Genomic DNA, 19,297 nt, shown 5'->3' on the forward strand with positions numbered 1-19,297 from the left:
ATGCTTTCTTATTATTTTGTTATTGTTAACTGCCAAATTGGTTGAAAATTGTAGTAATATTATATAAATATATATATATAATATCTCAATATATAAATTAGTATAAAACGGTATTGTTATATATACTATATAATATATTGTAATCTATATATCGTATATAACATTTGACATATTAATATATACCCATAGGAAATCCTTGCATTGTAATCTTATTTCGTATACAACATTTGACATGATTAGACTCATGAATCCTTTTGGAAATATACTTATTAGATAACTGTAGATGATTGATTAGTCTACTTACCAATTTTCGCCAAGGAGGCTAAAAGAATCCACAGCGTTATTTCCAGTGGTATTTGTATACGAGGATAGTTCATTTGGAAGACAGGCAAATATACTTTTTCGGGTGCAGGAAACGTGTGTACAGGATTTGAAGGTTGAGCCGGTGATGAACTTGTAGGAGTTTTGTTGTCAACATAAGCTGCTGATGATCCATGAATTATAACCACAATATAAAACACGACCAAAGTCAATGTCCATCCAGATAGAAAACCCATGTTAACAGGTGAACCTCAAACACACAGCTAATGCAATTTTATAAATCAACAGACTGAATCAACACAGGTTTAGTGATGCATCTCAATCCAAACTGTTGTATTTTCATTAAAAAAATTAACTTGCTTAAAAGAACTTCTTAATGATATATTCAATTATGAACCGTAAATCCCTTATGCAATAACCAGATGATTGGAGTTCTGTATTACAATTTTTAAAAAATATTTTACGTATCCTGCCTTACTCGTTTTTCTTCTTCTACCTGCTGTGAAGTCTTTTCATTCTCACACTGGGAGGTACTGCACAGATTGTGGTTGGGAGGAAAACTAGAGTGCTCCAACAAACCAGACAAAGACTCACCTCCTCCACCTGTTTTATCATCCAATGTTTTTCAGTCTCCAACATCAAACAAAACCGTTGTTACCAGCAATATTCAAAAGCCAAATGTTTTTTTTGATTTTCAAAACTCAAGGTGTAGTGACTGAATACCAGTTGCCCTTAGGTTTAGTTTAGTTAATTGGTGAGCAGGTTGATTCATCTAATTGCTGTACTTAAAATATTTACAACACATATTTCTTTTCAGTTTTTTTTTTTTTTTGGAAAACAAGGTGTAGCCTACTTAGTATCAGGAGATGTTAAAGAAAGGGGAACACCTTATAAAACTCACCATGTAAATTTGTTTAAAGGTACAGTCTCCAAGGGCTATGTTCCTTGTTAAATGTATTGTGGAATAAAAGACTACTAAGCATATTACAGGTCATAAGAAAATACACTTCTCCTGTACCCAGTTCATTTTATAACTACAGGTTTCTTTTTGAATAGTATGTGTAATGATATGGTGTCTGCAATCAGTGCAATCAGACATGCTAAATCTACTCTGAACAGATTAATTTAAACCACAAGGTAAAAGACATCAGGCGAGATTTATAACTGGAACCACACACCACAAATTATATAGTTTGTGTATATTTAAGGCTGTTACCTTTTAAGCCTTCATAATCCTGTATTTAAACTATCGACTCCACATATTCCCTGTACAGTTTTTGAAAAAAAAAAAAAACTATTTTAAATATATTTTTGTCTTCCTAACCTATAAATAATGTAATTTAAAATATTTTACAGTTGGTAGAAACAAACATGTATAAAGTTTCAAGTTGAGGCAAAACTCAAATTACTGTCTGGAAAAGTAAACAACCCATTTGTATTCTGACAGAGTGCAAATAATGCCATGTGGGGCATTACAGCTTTGGGTATGATCAGTTTATTTGAAATGGATTTCTCAGGAGCCTGATTGCTTAGATTCCTGGTGCCTGTAACTGGTGTGTGAGCCATGCTTCTTATGAGCAGTATGAAAAATTATTTGAGAGGTCCTTAGTGTCTGTTGCACAGGAAGTGGATTTAGAATGTTGTGTTAGAATAGATTCCCTTTACTAAAGCTTTGTGTAGCAGGTGCTACTGGTTTTACTATACTTAACAAGCATAATTGATCTGCACAATTAACAGGTGTAATAGATTTCAAGATCACAACCGTGTTGATTAATTGGTTACACTTACCTTTTAAAAGCAGTGTGTTCCTTCATTATGCGATAGTACGCATTTCCCACGGTAGCTGGTTTCCCGGTTGTCTCTCCAGCATTTGGCGAATTAAGGTAGATCGGTTACATTTCCCCTCTGCTCAGTGTAATTCTTTTACTTGGAGAATTATTTTTAATTGCGGTTTTATTTTAGTTCCGGTATCTGTAGGTAATTTTATTTGTTTAGGGGTATGTGTAGGGTGGGTTTATGTATTCTAGAGATTGCAGCTCACCTGAGGTATTGTGATTTTTATTTGTATAGGGATAAATGCATTTGTGTGTGGAGATGCTGCTAACCCATGTTTTCTTTTGATAGAACAAAGAGCGCCTTTGACTGTTTTTCTTGGATAGTTTTTATATGGTTTCCTATAGTAACTTTACAAACTTGTGTGACTCTTAATGGCTGCATGAGAGTTTTTGTGAGGGCGATGTAATCCCGATTGCCTGGACAGTGATAGTCACAGGGTGTTTTGCTTTGGATGGAGCACTGCTCTAAGCAGTTATATTGTGTTTCTTTTGGCTGATTTATTCAAGTTTTGTTTTTCGTTTTCTTTATTGTTTGACACTTTCTTTTTGTTGCGTGTGATTGTTCACAAGGTGGCTTTATCGCTCTCCTGGCGTTTGGTTGTTGGTTGCCTTTAACAATCTCAACAATTAAATACTACTGAATTCAATACCATTAAATACTTCCTATTTGAACCTTTCTATTAAATACTATTGCTTTGTAATTGTTTTTAACGTGTTTGATTCAATTTCAGGTTGTTACCATTTTATAAATAAATTCTATTTCAAACTTTACTGACCCTTGTACTCTCATTTATTAGAAGGGTTCTTGTGTGGGGATTTTGTTCTTTAAATTTCATTCTTAGGAGTTTCCCTCTCCTATATACTAAAAAGGGGTGGCGTAGCCCAGTATATACATAGGGTGGCGCTACATTTGCGTAGCCGGCAGGACACCTAAAAACAAAGCTTGGTACAGTTTGAACATAAATATATATTTTTGTGTGTTTGACTAATTGAAGAGACGACCTGCAAGACGGGTGGGTTGGGTTTTAGTGGAATTTTAAAGAATTGTTTTAATCTGTAATAGGAGCATTTGTTTGTACTATATTGGGTGTAAGGTTAAAGCTGATATTAGTTGTTCTGGGTTTAATTTAAAACAAATAAATAAAATGTCTACCGAATTTGAAATTGCACAGCTTGGAGAACAAATTCAGTGTTTGCAAACAGAAAATGAGGTTTGATCGATGGCTTTGGTTTATGTGCCTCGAATGTAAATGTCCCATGTTCTCCGGTAAACCCAATTCTTTGTCATATGAAGATTGGGTGGAGGAGACACATATTAGCAACTGTGTCCGGTATATGTCCAGTATAGAACAGGGATCATTCTTATTTGACCATGTAGAGGGAGAAGCACAAGCTAAAATAAAATATAGACCGCATGCCGAGAGGGAAGAACCACACCAGATATTTAATATCTTGTCTGAATTGTATGGTTGTTCATCACCTTTTGTTTGTTTACAGAAAGTTTTTTGATAGAAAACAGAGAGAAGGAGAATCTCTGAGTATTCATATGACCTTATGTCCCTCATGGAAAGGGTTGTGTGGTCGACCAGACGCCAAAACTAATCAGGAGCAAGTGCTGAGAGACCAATTTGCAGAAAGTGTAAGGGACAGTATGTTGCGTCAGGAATTAAAGAGGTTAGTATAGTATAATATAATACAAAAGTACACAAAGTACATTGACACCCCATTTGTTTACATTCACCCAACTTAGTCGTTGTAATCCCAAACACAATTAGTAATATGCTTCACTATAGAAACTGCGACTTCCTTTTCTTGGAACCTACCTGCCAAAATAAGCATTCCCTTGGAGCTATGAATTAATAGGGTGTCATTAATATACATTCATATCCCGTTGTAGCCCAGAAAACAAAAGATCATTTAAAATGTGATTTGCTTTTTAGCCACATACACTGTATAACTTGTTTTAATGTGTTTTTACAGGAAACACCATATACAGTGGCATTTTCAACTATGCTGTGTATATTATTCGTTAAGTCATATGGTACAGTAATAATTTCACATTTTCTATAAGACGGTTTTCATTTGACAGCGCATACATGTAATATGTTTATACACTAATTTTTTATGAGAAGTTTTGTCTACATACTAAACAAGAAATTGCTTTGCATTGTCTGTGTTAATAACGATTTGGGGTGACCAAACTAAAAAGATAGAGTAAAATGCCCCCTTAATGTGCACACAGATGACTGGGTAAAAGCAAAGAGCTAAATTATATTAAAAGTAAAAAAACATTAAGACAATTAGTAAGAAGTATCAATATTGTATTGATCATTTGTGGAATTGTCTGATATTGAACTAGAACTGTTAGCATCGCCATATAAAGTTTCAAAGAGCTACACAAGCTGTTTTTGTTTTGTTTTTTTAATAAAAATGTAGTCGTTGCCAATTTTTATTTTCTCCCAATTTGAAATGGACAATTATTATTAATTTATGCTCGGCTCACCTCTACCACCCCTGTGTTGACTCGGGAGCGGCGAAGACGAACACACGCTGTCCTCTGAAGCGTGTGCCATCAGCCGACCGCTTCTTTACGCACTGCGGATTCACCATGCAGCTGCCCAGGAGCTACAGTGTAGGAGGACCACGCAGCTAACAGGCAAGCCCACAGGCGCCCAGCCAGACGACAGGGGTCGCTGGTGTGCGGTGAGCCAAGGACACTCTGGCCAACCTAGACCCCCCGCCCCCGGCGACGCTCAGCCAATTGAGCGCCGCCTCCTGGGAACTCCCATGGATGGTTGGCTGTGGAATAGCCCAGACTCGAACCGGTGATGTCCAGGCTATAGGGCGCATCCTGCACTCACGCAGAGCTCCTTTTATTGGATGTGCCACTTGGGAGCCCCTACACAAGCGGAATGTGATTAAAATAATTTGCTAAAGCGAAAGCTTCCACCTGCAACAAGGTATGGAGGATTGTTGTTCCCTGTGCAGTAATAAACTATTTCAGATTATTTCTTTACATTTCTGCTCACCAAGATATGCCTTATGAGTTGATATCTGTTTCCTGGATGACAGCAGGCTTTATTATAGAATACATTCAGTACAGAGTATCAATCACACAAAAATACATTAAGAACCAAGAACAAAAAAAGATCAATGTGTGCCAAAATTACCTTAAAAACACATCTAGGAAGTAAAACACTGACAGCTTAAGAACATAAAGTTTACAAACGAGAGGAGGCCATTCGGCCCATCTTGCTCATTTGGTTGTTAGTAGCTTATTGATCCCAGAATCTCATCAAGCAGCTTCTTGAAGGATTCCAGGGTGTCAGCTTCAACAACATTAATGGGGAGTTGATTCCAGACCCTCACAATTCTCTGTGTAAAAAAGTGCCTCCTATTTTCTGTTCTGAATGCCCCTTTGTCTAATCTCCATTTGTGACCCCTGGTCCTTGTTTCTTTTTTCAGGCTGAAAAAGTCCCTTGGGTCGACACTGTCAATACCTTTTAGAATTTTGAATGCTTGAATTAGGTCACCACGTAGTCTTCTTTGTTCAAGACTGAACAGATTCAATTCTTTTAGCCTGTCTGCATATGACATGCCTTTTAAGCCTGGAATAATTCTGGTCGCTCTACTTTGCACTCTTTCTAGAGCAGCAATATCTTTTTTATAGCGAGGTGACCAGAACTGCACACAATATTCAAGATGAGGTCTTACTAGTGCATTGTACAGTTTTAACATTACTTCCCTTGATTTAAATTCGACACTTTTCACAATGTATCCGAGCATCTTGTTAGCCTTTTTTATAGCTTCCCCACATTGTCTAGATGAAGACATTTCTGAGTCAACAAAAACTCCTAGGTCTTTTTCATAGATTCCTTCTCCAATTTCAGTATCTCCCATATGATATTTATAATGTACATTTTCATTTCCTGCATGCAGTACCTTACACTTTTCTCTATTAAATGTCATTTGCCATGTGTCTGCCCAGTTCTGAATCTTGTCTAGATCATTTTGAATGACCTTTGCTGCTACAACAGTGTTTGCCACTTAGTAGTTACAAAATCCAGAACACCATTTTTAAATGTCCCTGGTGCTTTTGGCAGCAGCACGTGCAATTGTGTCCCTTTTCAATTGTGATTTTTGGTAAAACAAAATCTGGTATCTCCTTTTGAATATTTATTCTGTAATTATCTGTGCATAATTATCCCCCACTGATGTTGAAATACCGGAGGGGATATACTGCAGTGGAGGGGGTCATGTGTATATACTTCACATTTTATCTGCAGAAGCGCTTGTGAAACTTAGTATTAACATTCTTTAGCACAAGTTATCACTAATCAGAGTATCGGATTATGAGGTTACTGTATATGAAGATGTCTGTCTCTCCATACATCCATCCATCATCTGTATGTTACACCTTAGTTTTTGCACATATCTGATTAATCACTTATCAAGCTGTGATTAAACATTTAATTTCCATTCATTATTCTGTACTATCCTGTACATACTGTTGATATATTTAATGGTCATCAACTTGTAGGTCTGATTTTGAATTTACAGCAATGGCGGTGGATGTTACTGACATACTTGTATTTTCAAAAAGCATGCTGATTATTCATCAAAAAAGTTGGTTCTCTAGCAAATGTAAAATGAATACCTTATTCACACAACCTTATACAAGGCTCAGTCATGATGTCATTGTGAATTAAGTGAATGGCAATTACTTGGTTTCAAGTTAATGAAATATTAATAGTATTAATAAAGTGAAACTAAGACTATTGACAAATGGGTTGGCTATCAGTGTACAGCAATTTGGGATTCCTTGGAAGTTTGGGAGATCCTGTTGTGTTTGACAGGCTTCTCATTGATGGCTTCATAATGAGGTGTGAAGGAAGCCCTAAATGTCTATCTCTGGAGAAGCTGGATAATTGCTTTGCATTGGAAAGATATGAATAGACCAAGAGTAGGCCGATAGCTAAAGGAGCTGTCCTCTTGTCTTGCAATGGAAAAATTAACATATGTAGTGAAAGGGAAACCAGATGACACTTGGAATATTTTGGAGCCCTTCATACAATTTGAGTTGTGGGAATGATGCTGATATTTTGAGAGAGCACCCTCTATCATAATAGCACTCTGTCATTAACCCATTAAATATTTAAATGTATTCAAATGAAGAAAAGAGCATGGAACTGGGTGGGGATCTGGAATACTAAACTGAGGCAAACATTATAATGAGATGTAAGGATATTGCCTTAAACTTTGACATTGTTTTTGTTTGGTTTGATTTTTGTGCTGCAAAAATCTCATACAGCACCTACTGCTCTCTGTACTCCTAACCCACCTCACCTCTGGGCTGTAAGTGCGGCCTCTAAAAACCCTGCTGCACAGCGGTGCTCATTGCAACCCACATTGTCATGATTGCAGCTCATTATTTGTGTGTGTTAAGTAATTTGCATTGCTCTTAGCTTGCACAGGCCACAGTGTAAAATAATTGCCTGGTCGCTAGGTAATACAGATCTTTCAACCGAAATTGTTTGCACTACGTCTATCCTTATATCAGCTCCATAGTGTCTAAATTGGAGAGTAAATTACTCAGACTCAAAACCTTATCTGAAGCACTGATTGTGTGTATCTATTTGTTTTTAGAGTCCCCAGTTGAAAGTTGGGAGGCTGTGTGGTCCAGTGCTTAAAGAAACAGATTTGTAACTAACAGGGCCCCAGTTCAAATGCCAGCTCATTGTGTGACCCTGAGCAAGTCACTTAACTTAACATAAATACAGTATAATCATAAATCTCAAAACTACTCCCTTCTGAATCTTTTGTAGTCATTTTTGTATTACTTTAATATAAATACATGTTAATTTGGATTCATATGTCTTTTTTTTCTGACTGTGAACGAAAAGACACACATTTGCCCGTTTTCCCATTGGAAATAGTGATATTTTTAAATATCACTGTCCTGGTCACAAAAGCAAAGTTTGTGGGGAATAATATCCATTTTCTATACTTTTGAGGCATAAGCAATTAGGAAATAACACTTACTACCTAGGAACAAAAAAAATGTACATAAACAATGTACCACATTATGTAGAATATATATAATATCTATATATAATATATATATTTATATATATATATATATATATATAATATATAGATATATATATGATATATATATATATATTAATATACAAACAAAACAATTAAAGATGTATCTTATTAGATATTGAAAGTTTTATCAGCTAGTTTCACAGACCCTGATCTCGGATTACTTTACCTATAATCACATTAGGCTGTCCAAGATTATGGGTATTTGAAACCAGTTTTTGATGTGTGAAACTGTTTTAGACTTTTAAAGAAGTCAAAGTCTAGAAATATTTCATGACTACAAAACTTTATTTAATGCAATGAAGCATACTATATTTTCTTTCTTTTAATTGTTAATTAAAATGTTCAGTTCCTGCAGAAATGTAGAATAACAGATTATGATGAAGTAACATACAGTATGTTAATATGTGTTTGTAAAACCAGTACAATATTCTTTACTAACTGCACATGCTAATTCTCAAGTATGTGGGTGTCAGTCACTCGTGTGTTATGTTATTATTGCTCTCGCTTTGATTCTATCTGTGTTTTGCATTTGAGTGGCAAACAAGTTTCAATGAAGGAGGAAGCTTGTATTTCTTGTCGGTACCATGTATGCTTTTAGTCAGTGCCACTATCCTTGATCTCAGTAACACTATATACACAAATGAAAAAGATCACAGGAACATCAAAACCGGAACTGTAATTTCACCTGAGTGGTTAGCACCATTGTTCGGATTATGAAAGAATCACTTTGCTCTTTGGAAGCTCATTTCTTTAACGGGACAGACACACCTGGTTTCACAAGTGGAGGTAAATAGTGTAGTTATGACACTTGCATTGTATAGTCTCCGTATTTGCCATACAGGATTGCAATAATACAGGCAAATATGTCTAAGTAGTGTACATTATGAATTCAGGTCCTGGTTGTATAACCATGTTTAAAAACAAGTTTGTGGTTCAACACAGTTCAATAGTTTCTACCGCATTTCGGCAGATGTTTTTAAAATATGGTGTAACTCTTTGTAGACTGTGGAGTTCTGAGAAGCTGGAATATATTTACTCCTTCCAATCTGAAATTTGAAAAGCTTTTAGACAGATATCTGTGTTCTGTATTAGTACACAACAACTTGAATTACTGATCAAAAAAATATATTTGTGGCTGCATATAGAAGGTACCTCCACCATTCACTGTTAATTATTAAAAACACATCTTGGATTTAGTGGTTAGTAGCAGCTGACATTAAAGACAGGTATTAATGTTTGTTTTTTCAGAAAAGCAGTATTCAAACTTTCAGTTTTAAAGGGTAATTTTCAATTTTTCTGGCCTGAATTAGGAGTTTCTATCTAGGCCTTTCTAAGTAATACTAGTGCTACTGCTGCCACCTATTGACAGAAACGATTTAGCAGGCTGTTGAGCAATACCTACTGACAATTAATCCTATATTTTGAAACTAACTTCTGTCTGTTGTTTTTTCTGGTTATTTAGGCGTTATGATGTTTTCATACATACAAGGGTAAAAACTCTTATTTATAGGACTGGGCCCTTTGCTTGGTAGTTACCCTCCTTAGTCTGTTACCAAGGGTAATGGAAAAGCTCATGGTGCACATGGTTTAATTTTACTAGATTTTCATGCTCAGGTGAGCTATTAAATAGTAAGTAGCAGGGTTCTGAGAAATAGCATTACACATTTTCGTGTTGCTACAACTGTTTAAATATCGCACCTGTCATTTTTCTTGTCATTGTTAAAATTCTGACCGCTTTTTACAAGTCTCTTTTAAAAGCTCCTTTCAAAATGGCTGCTCTAGTGCACTGGGGTTTGAGATGTAGGAAGAGCCATTTAAAGCACACCCCCCCCCCCCCAAATGCACACCCCCCCCCCCCCCCCCCCCCCCCCCCCCCCCCCCCAAAGTGCTCTGGCTTTTCTGATCTGTACCATATCATGGATTTATTGCTGCATTGGACAGAAATGAAAAAGTTATTTTTTCCAATAAAACACTAAGTTTTACTTTTTAAATATAAACAAACTATACACCATTAAAGCACTGGTTCTTAGTTTTCTAATGAGCAGTTTAGTTTTATTCAATTCTTGGTTTACCTACCTTTTTTGTATGATTTGTGCGAGGAGTGAAAATGACTCCAAACTTCATGGTCAAACTTTCATCTGTACAGCCCAGCCTGAAGCTTGCAGGCAGATCTGCTCTGTATTGTCAGAAGCTACACAAATCACTGATTTAGGGACACATTGTTTCTAATCTGTAGCCTTTTCCATGGCCAAGAAAATTACCTGTCCAGTGTTATCTCCAAGTAGTGTGACTTCTTTGGGGTAACTCTGGACAGAATAGTTCTGCATATGTACTAAGGATAATATAAAATGTTACTATACCACTGTAACAGGGAGAGCAGCCTTCCCCTCCGCCCCTGTACTGTGTTTTGTGTTTATTTATTATTTACTTTTGGTTATAGATGACGGCGAACCACCGTGTGTTTTGTTTGTTTATTATTTTATATGACAGCATAGCTGTGCTTTAGTTTTGTTATTGTTTTACAACGTGGATGGGAAGCCCTATCCACATTATAAAACTCGTGCAGAAGGTGGCCATCTCCCGAATTAGTTAAGTGATTAATTTGTTGCTAATGGGGAGATGGTCATCTGTATAAATACCTGTAGCTCTCTGCACTCTGTGGTGGCTGTACGGAGGCGAGAGCAAGATATTGACATTGACATCACAGGATCAGTGACAGCAATCTGCCCAGCCTGACCTGTGTGTAGTTTAGTATTGTGTTTAAGATTTATTTTGTTTAATTGTTTTATTTGCTCTGTGAGCAGTGTTTATTTTTGTTTAAATATTTTATTTATTTTGTTTGCTTTAAATAAAATGGTGCATGTGCCACTGCACCGTACCTTTGTTTTTGTTGTGCTTTCTTCTGGTCTGAGTCGCCACAACGCCATTTCCTGCCACAACCGCATACTACTTTACCGCATAGCATGTGATTTTCATCTAAGCACTGATCAAACATATAAAAGAACTTGGTGCTCGAAGCTACCATGATTGTATAGAACTCGCTGAAGAGGTGCTGAAGAAGGCCTGCCTGTTGATGGACTCAGTGTTCAGTGAAACAAATGTCAACTGTCCAAAATAGCCCCAGATTACAGTACCTGTTTGACAATGTGGGCAATAATCCTGACACTATCAGTGCACTAGAGCAGTCATTTTGAAAAGAGCTTTGAAACTGACTTTAAAGTTAAGTGTAAAAAGTTGTCGGGATGTTAACACTCATTCAACTAATGCCCCAGCCACATTCCCACGTGTATTCTGGCAGGAAGAATTCCTGCCAACCCTATATTCACAATCACACACTAATTATATTTAGGGATTTTGCCGGCCACAAGCCCTCTTACCCAGAAACATTTTGAAGAGCTCACACTTCCAGGTGGAGAGCTTGATGCCATGCTGCTGGTATCTTTCCGGACATGCTTTAAATGGTTGTCTAAGGTGCTGCTGTGGACAAGATTGTTGTCCAAATAAGGCTGGCAGATGTCATCTCTGAGATCTGAGGGGCATTCCTCCATGCTTCTTTAAAACTCAGTCCAAAAAGTGCACCCATTCATAAAGCCCCAGGAGGTAATGCAAGCTGTTAAAAGTTTGAACAAATGAAACAAAATACTAAAAACAAACAGAATGAAAGAATGGCCAAGACAGACAAACAAAACAGACCCAGAACAAACAAGTATTGTGCTGGTATAAAACTAGCATGGGTAGCAATTGCTGCTTTCTCTAATCACAACTCCCATTCCACCTCTGAACACACTAACCCTGAGTGAGACATTCGTGCTGCTTTTATCTACAGCCGTGCCGGGATTCAACTGTTAATTAATCATTCACTTGAATCCCGGCACAGTTTGCACATGAACTAATCTGTGCAATCCCTGTACCCACATGCACACTTTACTCTGCATGTGAAGAGATTGTGGAATCTGTGCCTAAAATACACATTCATTTTAAATCACCTGTGCTACATAACCCACACTCTGTGCACCACTGCATACATACATATAACATATGGGCATCCCCAAAATGAATCCGTTTGTCTAAGTGGTGAGCAGATCGCTAAAATCTGTTCTTAGCCAGTTTCTGGAATTTTCAGCAGGGATAGCAATACTTCGACTAGACCAGAAGCATTCCAGTTGTACATCATTATGTATTTACCCATGTGTGAAATGGTTCTGGGTGAAGTCAGTTTCTTTTTTTTCTAACAATTTCCTGAATTCTTTACAATTATTTTCTGCGTGTCCTTCACTAATGTCCTCATTAAATCTGCAGTCCAACAATTTTACTGGCATATCAAATAGACAACATTATTCCTAAAATTGCCAATTAATGGTGGTAGGGTGGTCAGAAAAACTGACTGCTCTCATTTTTGTCATAAATTATACTGATAAAAATCAACGATTACGTGGTCACTGAACAGCTTATTTAATGTTTTTTCATTTTGTGTAAAGCTATGTGAGATCCTTTTACTTCCCTGTTGGAAAACCCAATGAGGTGGTAGTTTACTGTGTTTTTTTTTTTTTTTTTTTTTAATATTTTTTTAACTCATCTTGGTAATTCAAGGTACTGAAAGAGTGAGCAGCAGGGTTCCGAAAATATAGCATTATACGTTGTACCCATGTGTTGCTACAACTGTTCAAATATCATACCTGTTATTTTACTTTTATGTAACACCTGGTACTTTTAACATTTTTCTATTTAATATACTTTTAATTGTTTAATTGACCAATTGTTTCTTGCTGATAACTGAATTAGTTCAATATATGTAATGGTTGCTAGGAATGGGTGAAAGTACTATACAATAGGAGTCTTATTTTTCATCCTCATTTTCCATCTCTCTCTCAAATTCAGACTGTATTGGCATGACAATAGAAAGAATTTTGTTGCCAAAGCACATACATGGCATAGCCGACTAAAACACATAGACAAACAAAACACACACACACATATATATATATAATACTAAACAGTATCCCTCCTTCCTCTATATTAAACAGTACCTCCCTCCCTCTACATTAAACAGAATCCCTCCCTCTCCCTCTCTCTGTGTCGTGTTCATGGTTTGTCTCTCAGATTATGACAGATCTCCACGTATGAGACGCGGCCGCCAGTCTGGCTGTGTGTTTGTCTTCCCCCAGCAGGATTGACAGCTTCTGCCTATCATGTATTTTGGGGAATTCTGGGACTAAATCGGTGAACAATGTCCCTTATGCTTTTATATTTTTCACAGTGTGTTACGAAATGAATCTCTCTCTCTCTCTCTCTCTCTCTCTCTCTCTCTCTCTCTCTCTCTCTCTCTCTCTCTCTCTCTAACTGGGCAAAGTGTGACACCTTCCTGTCAGGCAGTTGGCATGACTGCACACCCCCTGTCCTGCCCGAGGCACTGAGATGGGACAGGACAGGTGTAAAAGTGTTGGGTGTGTTTTTCGGAGTGGAGACTTAAGTGCAGAAAAACTGGGAGGGCCTAGTGGACAGGGTGAGGGGGCGGCTGCAGAGATGGAGGGGACTGCTGGCCCAGCTGTCCTTTAGGGGAAGGGTTCTGGTGATTTAATAATCTGCTGGCCTCCATGCTGTGGCACAGGCTGGTGTGTCTGGACCCTCCCTGCGGTATGGTGCAAGAGATCCAGAGAATACTACTGGAGTTCTTCTGGAGTGGGAGACATTGGTTGCAGCCAGCAGTCCTGTATCTCCCCACTGATGAAGGGGGGCAGGGTCTGGTCAGCATTGCCAGCAGGGTAGCAGCCTTCAGACTGCAGGCGGTTCAGAGGCTCCTGTATGCTGGGGAGGAGGCTCATTGGAAGAGGCTGGCTTGTTTTTTTTTTTTTCAGCAGAGTAGGGGGGCTGGGGATAGGCAAACATCTGTTTTTAATTGAGAGTTCTTGATTAGCTAAAATAGGCCTCCCTTGTTTTTGAGTGTTTTAGATGCCTGGAGGGCAGTGAGGGTGGAGAGAGATGAGGGGTCTCTGACAGGCAGGGTCCTGTTGGAGGAGCCCCTATTCTTCAATCCGCTCTTCCCTGTGCATTTCTTTCAGTCAATGACGCTCTGTGCCGGTTTTGTGAGGGCAGGAGTGACCAGGCTGAGCCATTTGATCAACCTTGACCTCTCCTGCTGGTTGACAGCTACACAGCTGGCTGGGAGGCTGGGCTGGCACTCTGAGAGGCTGGCAGAGAAAATGTTTAGTGAGTTGAGAAACTCTCTCTCCCCCGAGCTCAGGGAGGCTTTGAGGGAGGAGATATCCAGCGGCACAGGGCAGAGACAAGACTTAATCTTTCCAGGGTTGATGTGTGTCCAGCAGTAGGGAAGGAGAGGGGGATGGAGGGAATGAGGGAAAGCTAATCAACCTTAACACAGTTAAAGACTTAACTCTTCACACAACAGGGAGTAAGAAAATCTACCAACTGTGTGTGAAAATATCACATTTTCACCAGTTGAGGTGGTTGGTAGATTCAAGGTGGAGGGCATGTCTGGAGGTAGAGGAGGGGCACAGGCCAGTATGAAGGGTGCTGTATAAACTGCGTCTCACCAAGAGAGCGGGGGACCTGCAGTGGAGGATCCTGCACTGTATTGTGTCCACCGGCAGGTTTCTCCACAGAATTGATTCCAGCAATAGGTCAGAATGCTGTTTCTGCTCTGCAGAGAAGACAGTGTTTCACATGTACAGCGAGTGTGTTAGGCTAGGACCACTCTTCCGTCTCTTACAGGAGCTACTGCAGGGCCTAGGTGAGGAGTTCAATAAACAGCTTTTTATCTTTGGGGTTCCCTACAGTTTTAAAAAGAGAAACGGGTGTGTTTAATTAATTTTATAATGGGTCAGGTAAAATTAGCCATTTTAAAGTCCAGAAAGAACAGGATTTCTGGGACCGGGCTGACTGATGCCGTGCTGCAGTTCAGGTGTTGGTGGTCAGCCGGATAAGAGTGGATTTTGAATTTCTTAAACTAAATAATACCATGGAGGACTTCCAGGAGAAGTGGCGTGTGGGAGACGCCTTGTGTGATGTGAGTGAGGAGGAACTCATTTTTAATTTTTAATTTAATCTTTTAATTTTATTTACAGTGTTTATTTTTAGCTTTAATCTGTTTTTAACAGAAAGAAAACACATAATTGATTTTTTTATGATCCTTTTATTCTGTTTAAAATCTGTTTAAGGAGAACATGATGTATTTTAGGATTTTTTATTTAATTTTTGTTTGTTTTACCTTTATATGAATTTGAATCTGTGTAAAAACTAAACTGTTTTGTGCTGTGATGGTTTTGTTTTGTGGCTGTATTGTTTTTTTTTTTGTAATCTTGTTATTGATTCAATAAAGGGATTTAAAACTCAAACTCTCTCTCCCTCTCTCTCTTGATCTGACTGTCTGCGTGCTCAACTCATAATAGACATCATCATGTAAACAAAAGTCCGGTCACATAAGGATGATAAAGGTACTAAAACAAAGTTTATTTCACAACAATAACCCTAAACCTAAGGTTCTTGGGGATATTGTGGTCAGATGGTAGGGAGCTACCCTGTGTGAGCCTTTGTTCTGCAGTTATATGTGCTGGAAATGTATCTATTGTGGGGTGATGCTTTGGGATACATGTATATCTTATGATGTGAAGACAGTTGGAAATTGCATTTAGCATATCTGTTACTCTGTATCAGGGCTAGTTCATAAAGTCTAGTAGTAGTGAATGTCTGTGTATAACTATGTTAATAATAAAACCAGATTACTGTGATCTGAAATTGTTAGTCGTGTCTGGTCATTTTTACTCTCAGGTATCGCTAGATATTAAGAAAATAGCAGGCCTTGTTTTCTTACATTTTACGCTTTCAAAGTTCTTTTCAAAATACCTGCTCCAGTGCACTGGAGTTTGAGATTTGTCCTCCAGATCACTGCAGATGTTCTGCACCACATCATGGTTCATTATTGCTGTTACCTGTTTGACAGTGCAGGCAATAATCCCTACAGTAGTATCAGTGCACTAGGTGGACATTTTGAAAAGAGCTTTGAAACAGACTTTAAAGTTGTAAGTGTAAAAAGTTGTCAGGATGTTAACAATGAAAAGAAAAATGACAGGTATGTTAACATGGGCACGTGTAACGTTATATTTTCCACAACCTGCTGCTTACTCTTTTAATGCCTTTCAAACCAACAGTCTTGTGAATCTGTGAGAGTTTAGGAAAAATAAACAAAGTGGAGAACAGGCTTTGCTTTATTTCTACCTGCATCGTTCATGAATAAATTTGTGAATGAGTGCCGTCATGCTGCCCATGATAGCAGCCCTAAGAGTCTTAATAAGACCCATTTTAATTGTTTGTGTTTTTTGACCCATTAACAGGTCATTTCTATCTACTCACAATACCTGGATATGCATTTATATATTTGATTTGCCAGTGGACGTGGCCTCACTGTAAACATGTTATAAAATAATAACTAATAACATGATTGCCTTTCACTTGAAGCTCTAAGAGATTCTTTAATCAAAAATAAACTCGTTTCTGTGAAGCTTCTCTTTACCGAACCATTAAATTAAATATAGATTTGCATATTGATGTACTACCAATAGCCACCACAGGGTGGTGCGATGCCTCGTGTCCCTTTTGCCACAGCGTTGAATTCTAGAAGAAAGTGGGAGGTATAAAGTGACAACAAATTACGTCAAACAGGATGTCAGAGAACGGTTGGACAGGCTGAGGTTGCTGCAGAGAGAGGCAGACAAGGAATCGCAAAAAAAAAAAAAAGACAAGATTAAAGATTGACGTTTAATTAAATAAACGCACTGAACATCATCAACCAGGTAAGACCATTTCATGCATCATAATGTAAGTATAGCTCTCTTGATATACGGTTTAACTGCCTTATTTGTTTTGTTGTTTCTATTTTTATTTTTTAAAACAAAATTGATATTGAAAAACATTGTTCTTATCTGCTTACCCTGTTTACTTTGGCACTGCAACGAGCAGTATGTGAGGGTTTGTGGTCAGCCGTTATTTTGTAATTCCACAATTCAAGATGATGCGTGTACTGTGTTCTGGTTGGAAGAAATGGGCTAATATCACAAACCATTGCAGTTTGTTGCTTTCACTTGAACACTATTTCAAAAGAGGAAGTGTGTACAACAGCTAGGCACAGCCGTGTATTTTACTGCAATGACAATTTTAAACAATAATAGTCCACGGAAACAATATTATCATAATAATTTAACGAAGACTGTGTAAAAACGAAACTGCGAGAATTAAAGTGTAATTATTTTATAGTGGCCACTGTTATTAAGACACCAAACTATACTGATGGATTTTAGGAGTCGAGCCAAGGATGCTCAGATTGAAATGTGTGCATTGTGTAAGTGTCATTTTGTAATGATGCATGCTGGGTACTGCATATAAGAATTTTGCAGCTCAGTGGGAAACTAATGTGAAACTGACCAGATACAGGAATGTTGGTTGGACATAATCTGTTTAATATGTCATTTGTAATTACTAAAAATATCTCCCTTAGCAATAGTCTACTGGATTAATCTGTTCACAGTACGTTTCAATAACTGATACAGATTCCAAGAGCTCAGTTACCCAAAACTGCACTGGATGTAAAGTTTTCTATTTTGTTGAAGCTTTATAGTTTTGAAAAACGGGTTCTATTCCTGGAACTGTGTTTCTGTGCAATTACAAAGACCTCCGGGGAAAACAAGATCTAAACTGGCACTGAAAATATAAGACAGTAGATATCTAAGCGCTTTATATAACCAAAACATCCAGAAGGGTTACCTTAGGGGAAGCAGCTAAAGGATATGTTATCAGGTTTTAGGTTCACTTGTTAATTTGGGTTAATTCGGTTTTGTGTTAATTTTACTCGCTGCCTACGTGTGTTTGTTTGAGAAAGTTGGGGGTCATGATTTCAGCTGTTATTAGTTAGCCTATACATGCTGTGCTTCACAGCTATGGATAATGCTGCAGGAATGTATGGGGGGCAGCATAAAGATGGTGTTTTTTACCCCAAGTAATTTAGTGTCAGAATCTGGGGTTTTACAGTATGGAGAAAGCTGTCTGTCACATTTATAAATGAACACTGGACTTGCAGAACCGCTTATCCAGTTGTGATAAAACTTGGTTTAAACATTCTTTAACACAACTTACTGAGGTATTGTGAGTATTCATAAAATAACCCTTACAGTGGTGATGTACTTTTTCAAGAAAATCTCTAATTTGGCAGGGGATAAATGTGACTGGACTCATTGATTGTGTATAAGTGAATAGGTGAAGAGCATAAATTGGGTAGAAATTATACACCAGTGGGCTAATTTCTCATAGTGCTAAGTAGTAGCCCATTTCAATAGTGTTACAGTACAAAACAATACCGTTATACAAGATTGCATAGTATTCTGAAATACCTTAATTGGGGATATGTACAATTGAGAAACTGTAACTGTTTAATGATTAAATGCTGTATGTAGGTAGAACCATGCCATAAAAAAATACAAAAATAAATAAAAAAAAATTGATTCAAAATAGACATTTTGGGGCAAGGAGGGTGAAAATATATTCACAAAGCTGCAGAAATTATATTGATTACCAACATAACTCATTTTTAGTTCCTGATTTTGATCTATTTTATGTAATTAGTAATTTCCTTAACCAGTATTCCACAATTGAAGATGTTTGTAGTAGTTTGTTTGCTTGCTTATGATGGTCCATATGGCCAGTTTAGCAATGTTTAATGCAGTGTTCAAGGCAGAAGCTTAGATGAAAGAAACAGACCCAAAATCAAATCATATCATGTTTTGGTGTTTTATTGTGTATTGCTCTCTTGTAGCGCATGTGGAAATAAAATATTACATAGTTCTGGTACTGTATAAATAAATATCAGGGTAAGTCACAGTTGCTTCCTGGCAGTAAACAATCCTACATATACGTGTGGTTTAAGTACAATACATATGATGAACTTTTGGCTACTGGCTTCTTGTTGTTATTAATTGCCTGTGACTTTTGAAACCAGATTATTTAGTATGGTTAACATTTTTAAA

General features: G+C 37.6%; 2 protein-coding genes across 11 annotated transcripts in view; one reads left to right on the top strand and one right to left on the bottom strand.

Annotated features, from left to right (window-relative positions):
• LOC121320500 (sodium/hydrogen exchanger 2-like) overlaps positions 1–1,044 on the bottom strand; it is a 44,611-nt gene extending 43,567 nt beyond the window's left edge. Inside the window, exon 1 of the mRNA XM_041258872.1 lies at positions 305–1,044. Coding sequence (XP_041114806.1) covers positions 305–557 — 253 coding nt within the window. The 5' untranslated portion in view covers positions 558–1,044. The remainder of the gene's footprint in view (positions 1–304) is intronic.
• Positions 1,045–16,947: 15,903 nt separating this feature from the next.
• Positions 16,948–19,297, top strand: part of LOC121320501 (inositol polyphosphate-4-phosphatase type I A-like) — a 105,757-nt gene continuing 103,407 nt past the window's right edge. For all 10 annotated transcript variants that reach the window (XM_041258880.1, XM_041258883.1, XM_041258884.1 and 7 more), the window contains exon 1: positions 16,948–17,074. The gene's annotated coding sequence lies outside the window, so the exon portion shown is untranslated. The remainder of the gene's footprint in view (positions 17,075–19,297) is intronic.

Source organism: Polyodon spathula, chromosome 9, assembly GCF_017654505.1.
Source record: "Polyodon spathula isolate WHYD16114869_AA chromosome 9, ASM1765450v1, whole genome shotgun sequence".
Classification (NCBI taxonomy): Eukaryota; Metazoa; Chordata; class Actinopteri; order Acipenseriformes; family Polyodontidae; genus Polyodon; species Polyodon spathula.